The 5,830-nt window shown below is 56.8% G+C and overlaps 1 protein-coding gene across 1 annotated transcript; it reads right to left on the minus strand.

The window, feature by feature from the left end:
• Positions 1–2,136: 2,136 nt before the first annotated feature.
• Positions 2,137–5,754, minus strand: LOC127061325 (histone-lysine N-methyltransferase SETD1A-like; the record flags this gene model as incomplete). Its single annotated transcript, XM_050987986.1, has 4 exons — positions 2,137–3,255; positions 4,241–4,378; positions 4,853–4,972; positions 5,644–5,754. Coding segments are annotated over 4 exons (543 nt in total), but the record flags the coding sequence as incomplete, so codon positions are not given.
• Between the last annotated feature and the right edge of the window lie 76 nt (positions 5,755–5,830).

The raw sequence follows: 5,830 nt of genomic DNA on the forward strand, positions 1-5,830 counted from the left end.
TATTTATATTTGATATTTATATTTATATTTATTGTTATTATCTTTATCTTAATTATATTATATTTGTTACATATATTTATTTTAATTTAAGTGTTTAGTTTAGTTAAAGGCGTATATCTTATACACTTATTTTATAGTTCTGTTTTTAAATTTATACATTTCTATAATACTTATATTAATTAAAATAAAACCCTGGCCTCTAACCAAATAAAACCCACAAACATCCCTTTATTTACACCATATTTCAAGATTTAAAAATAATTTTGTTATGCAAAATTATATTCACATGTACGTTTATAATTTTTATTTTTTGTATTTATAGATATTATATATACTGGAGAGAATACCTTTTAATATAATAATGGATATAGTTTTTTATGTTAGATATTTCTATTACTTATATTTATTTATATTAAATATTTTTAGGCATCGGTATATATAATATTTATTTGTATGGTTGGATTTATATTTTTATATTATTTCTAGTTATATTATTTTTTAAAAACCCTAACTATGACCTAATAAAAACCAAAAAACCCCAGTTTATTTTAAACTACGTTTAAATATTTTTATATTTCCAATTTGTTTTTTAGATGGCAGCGCTGGCTCGGGGGCTGCTGCAGTTCCGCTCTCTGTCCACAGGGCGGCAGAGTTCCCGGGAGGGGCGCTGCGATTTCCCGCCCTTTTCGCCACCATTTTGACAAGGTCAGAGAGAGTCCGCGACATTCGCGACACGCCACTCCCATCATGGCGGCTGTAAGAAGCCCCCGCAGCAGAGAGAGGCGTTTACGCCGATGCCTGTCAGAAACCCGCCGAAATGCGGCTGCCAGCCGCCCCCCTGACCCCACAGCCCGTGTCCAGGACATGCGAAACGCCACAGAAAATCCCTCTGGGGCGGCTGGTTTCGCGCAGGCAGTTCGGATAGACGGACCGCGGGGGGCTTCGATTTTCCCGCCGTTTTTGGCCGCCATCTTGAGAAGGTCAATCTAGTCCGCGACATCCGGGTCACGCCGCTCCCATCATGGCGGCCGAGGGGCTGCAGTTCCGCGCTGTGGCCACAGGGCGGCAGCACCGGGGGGGGCGCTGAGGGGCGGCCCCGCCAAAACTCCCGGGAAAAAAACGCCAAAAAAACCCGGAATGGGAAAAAAACCAAAGCAAGCCCCGCCTCTCCCCCAACAACAACAACAGCAACAAAAACCAAACTGATCATTCCTTTAAACAACATTTAAATTGGTTTTGGGGGTGTTTTTTCATATTTCTATTCACATTTGTATTTATCTTGTCCATTGATGCGTAATGTTGATTTATAAAATGTACAAATTTCCATTTAGATATAAATTAAAATTCTATATTTTATCCGTTCCGATTACTTAATTTCCATAGTTTTGTACAAATTTTTACATATTGATTATCTATTTCTGGTTAAGATTTTTACTTCTGTAACACTTCTATTATTCCAAATGAAACCCCTGCCTCTACTGAAATAAAAGCCAAAAAGAGCCCACTTCCTTTAATATGTATTTAATTTTATTTTTCATGTTTATACTCCCATTTGAATTTTAAATGTATATTAATACACGGCGTTGTGTTCTGTATTACCTCTCTTCCTATTATTTATATTTATTTATATTTTACATTTCTGTGTCTGTATTTTAATCTTCTTTATATATTTCTATATTTAGAAATATAAAACAGGAATATCTTTATCCGTATAATTTAAAATAAAACCCAGCCTCAAACCAAAGAGGCGGCAAAAAAAAAAATCCCAAATCCCCCCCAGACCCTTCCCCACTGCCCCAAACCCTTCCCCACCCCCCCAACTCTTCCCCAGCCCCAAAACCCCCCAAATTCCCCCCAAACCCCCCCAGACCCCTCCCCACCCCCAAAAACCCCCAAATTCCACCCAAATCCCCCCAGACCCTTCCCCACCCCCCAAACCCCTCACCAGCCCCCCCAGTCCCATCCCCACCCCCAAATTCCCCCCAAACCCCCCCAAACTCTTCCCCAGCCCCAAAAACCCCCAAATCCCCCCAGACCCCCCCCAATTTCCCCCCCAACCCCCCCCCACCGCCCCCAGACCCCTCCCCCACCCCCAACCCCCCCAATTTCCCCCCAAAAACGAGCCGGAGGCGGAGCCAAAGCTCATTGGCCACTTTATAAAAAGGGGGGGCGCGGGGGCCCCCCCGTATCAACATATGTACAGGGGGAGGGGCATGTACAGGTATTTACACCCCCCGGGGGTATTTACAGAGCTGGGGGGGCGGGGCCGCGGGGGGAGGGGCAGACCCCTCCCATCCCCCCTCCCCCCCCCCAGACATGCCCCGAGTTTCTACAAGAAACAGCAAAAAAAAAAAAAAAAAAAAGGGAGGAAAAGAGCTGGGGGGGAGGGGCGGTGACGTCATGGTGATGATGATGTCACGGTGGTGACGTCACCGCAGGCGCTGCGCGGTGGGGGGGGAGGGGCAGCGACCTGGCCGTGGGGGGCGGGGTTTGACGCTGACGGCGGGGCGGGGCCCAAGGGCAATGACGTCATCGATGGTGGCCCCGAGGTCATCCTTGGTGGCCAAAGGTCACCCACGGTGTCCCCCTGGCCACCCACGGCGTCACCTCGGGCCAGTGGCAGCGGCCTTGGTGGCCAAAGGGCAGCTCGGGCTGTCCCGGGGTCAGTGGTGGCCCAAACACCAACCCTGGTAGCCCAGAAGCCAACCCTGGTGGTCACACCCCAACGGTGGCCGCCCGAGGCCAATCCCAGTGCCCAACCCCGACCCGGGCGGCCCCGGGCCAGCAGCCAGCCCTAGCTGGGCTAGCTCAGGGTTAGCTGGGCTAGCTCAGAGCCATGGGGCTAGCTCAGAGCCATGTGGGCTAGCCAAGGGCCATCAGGGCTAGCTGGGCTAGCTGAGGGCGGGCTGGGCTAGCTGAGGGTGCCGCGGCAGCTCTCGGTGCGGCACAGGCACGGGATCTCGGTCTGGGCTATGGCTGGGCTAGCTCAGGGCCATCTGGGCTAGCTCAGGGTCACGTGGGCTAGCTGAGGGCCATGTGGGCTAGCCGTGGGCTAGCTGGGCTAGCTGAGGGCGGGCTGGGCTAGTTGAGGGTGCCGCGGCAGCTCTCGGTGCGGCACAGGCACGGGATCTTGGTGTCCTCGATGGGGAACTTGTAGTCGTAGGTGATCTCCTCGTTGACGCCGATCGGCTGCTTGGAGTAGATGACGATTTTCTTCTGCGCCTCGATGGTGATCACCTTGGCATAGCAGTTGGGCTGGGGGGCACCGAGGGTCAGACTGGCACCGGGGGTCAGACTGGCACCGAGGGTCAGACTGGCACCGAGGGTCAGACTGGCACCAGGGGTCAGACTGGCACCGGGGGGTCAGACTGGCACCAGGGGTCAGACTGGCACCGAGGGTCAGACTGGCACCGAGGGTCAGACTGGCACTGGGGGACAGACTGGCACCGGGGGGGTCAGACTGGCACCAGGGGTCAGACTGGCACCGGGGGGTCAGACTGGCACCAGGGGGTCAGACTGGCACCGAGGGTCAGACTGGCACCGAGGGTCAGACTGGCACTGGGGGGGGTCAGACTGGCACCAGGGGGTCAGACTGGCACCGGGGGGGGTCAGACTGGCACCGAGGGTCAGACTGGCACCGGGGGTCAGACTGGCACCAGGGGTCAGACTGGCACCGGGGGTGTCAGACTGGCACCAGGGGTCAGACTGGCACTGGGGGGGGTCAGACTGGCACCGAGGGTCAGACTGGCACCAGGGGTCACACTGGCACCAGGGGGTCAGACTGGCACCGAGGGTCAGACTGGCACCGGGGGGGGGTCAGACTGGCACAGGGGGTCAGACTGGCACCGGGGGTCAGACTGGCACCAGGGGGGTCAGACTGGCACCAGGAGGGTCAGACTGGCACCGAGGGTCAGACTGGCACCAGGGGGTCAGACTGGCACCGGGGGTCAGACTGCAGGGTCACTGGCACCGGGGGGGGGTCAGACTGGCACCGAGGGTCAGACTGGCACCAGGGGGGTCAGACTGGCACCAGGGGGGTCAGACTGGCACCGAGGGTCAGACTGGCACCGGGGGGGTCAGACTGGCACCAGGGGGGTCAGACTGGCACTGGGGGTCAGACTGGCACCAGGGGGTCAGACTGGCACCAGGGGTCAGCCCTCGTTAACCCCTCATTAACCCCTGGTTATCCCTGGTTAGCCCTGGTTAACCCCTGGTTAACCCTGGTTAACCCCTGTCTCACCGTGCAGCAGTGGTTGATGAAGCGTGCCAGGTTCCCACACTTGGTGGCATCGATGATGGTGTCGTGGTCCACGCGGAACAGGTAACTGCTGCCGATGCCCTGCTGGGCGTAGCGCTTCTCGCGCATGTCAGCCACCACCTGGGGACACAGAGGGGACAGAGGGGACACAGGGGGTCACAATGGGGTCACAATGGGGTCAGCATGTCCGCCACCACCTGGGGACACAGACGGGACACAGGGGACACGGGGTCAGCAAGGGGTCAGGATGGGGGCAGCATGTCGGCCACCACCTGGGGACAGCGGGGACAGAGGGGTCAGGGGGGTCAGCATGGGGTCAGGGTGGGGACACCACGGGGTCAGCACAGGGACACCACGGGGTCAGTGGGGGTCAGCAGGGGTCAGGATGGGGACACCACGGGGTCAGGATGGGGACAGCACAGGACAAACCATGGGGACACCGCGGAGACACCACCTGGGGCCACCAGGGGTCAGCACTGGGGACACTGAGGGGGACACTGGGGGGGGGACACCATCTCGTCTGGGGACACTGGGGGGGGCTGGGGGTCTCAGGTGACACTGAGGTGACACCGAGGTGACACAGGTGACCCGTACCTGTCGGATGTTCTGCCCCACGTACTCGATGACCATCTCGTCGGCCGCGATCGGCTCCATGGCGAACAGCCCCCACTCGTGGATGCGGCTGCGGCCGAAGCGAAGGCGCTTCTTGCGGAACTGCCGGACAGACGGACAGAGTGGGACGGGGGACAGACGGACAGAGTGGGACGGGGGACAGACGGACAGAGTGGGACAGGGGACAGATGGACAGGTCACCAGGGTGGGGACAGCACAGGGGGACATGGGGACACGGGGGTGTGTCAGCAGGGTGCGGACAGTGGGGACAGGGGGACACGTCACCAGGGCTGGGACAGTGCACAGGACACGGGTGGCACGGAAACAGCACAAGGGACACCAAGGTGACACCAGGGTGACACAGGGGGTGACACAAGGTGACACCGGGTGACACTGGGGGTGACACTGGGTGACACAGGGGGTGACACAAGGTGACACTGGGTGACACTGGGTGACACTGGGGGTGACACAAGGTGACACCGGGTGACACCAGGGTGACACAGAGTGACACAGAGTGACACAGGGGGTGACACCGGGTGACATAGGGTGACACAAGGTGACACTGTGTGACGCTGTGTGACACCGGGTGACACAGGGGGTGACACTGGGTGACACTGAGGTGACACAGAGTGACACCGGGGGTGACACAGGGGGTGACACTGGATGACACTGTGTGACACTGGGTGACACTGGAGGTGACACTTGGTGACACAAGGTGACACTGTGTGACGCTGTGTGACAGCGGGTGACACCGGGGGTGACACGAGCCCCACCTTGAGCTGGTTGAGCTTGAGCAGGTCGCTGTCCGGCAGCGCGGCCGAGCCGATGGCGCTGAGCAGGCGCCGCTGCTCCGAACGCCGCTCTGAGAGCACCCGGTTGGGACCCTGCGGGGACAGAGGGGACACTGAGGGGACAGCAGGGACACTGAGGGGACAGAGACAGCGTGGAGACACCGAGGGG

The sequence above is a fragment of the Serinus canaria genome, unplaced genomic scaffold, assembly GCF_022539315.1.
Source record: "Serinus canaria isolate serCan28SL12 unplaced genomic scaffold, serCan2020 HiC_scaffold_610, whole genome shotgun sequence".
NCBI lineage: Eukaryota > Metazoa > Chordata > Aves > Passeriformes > Fringillidae > Serinus > Serinus canaria.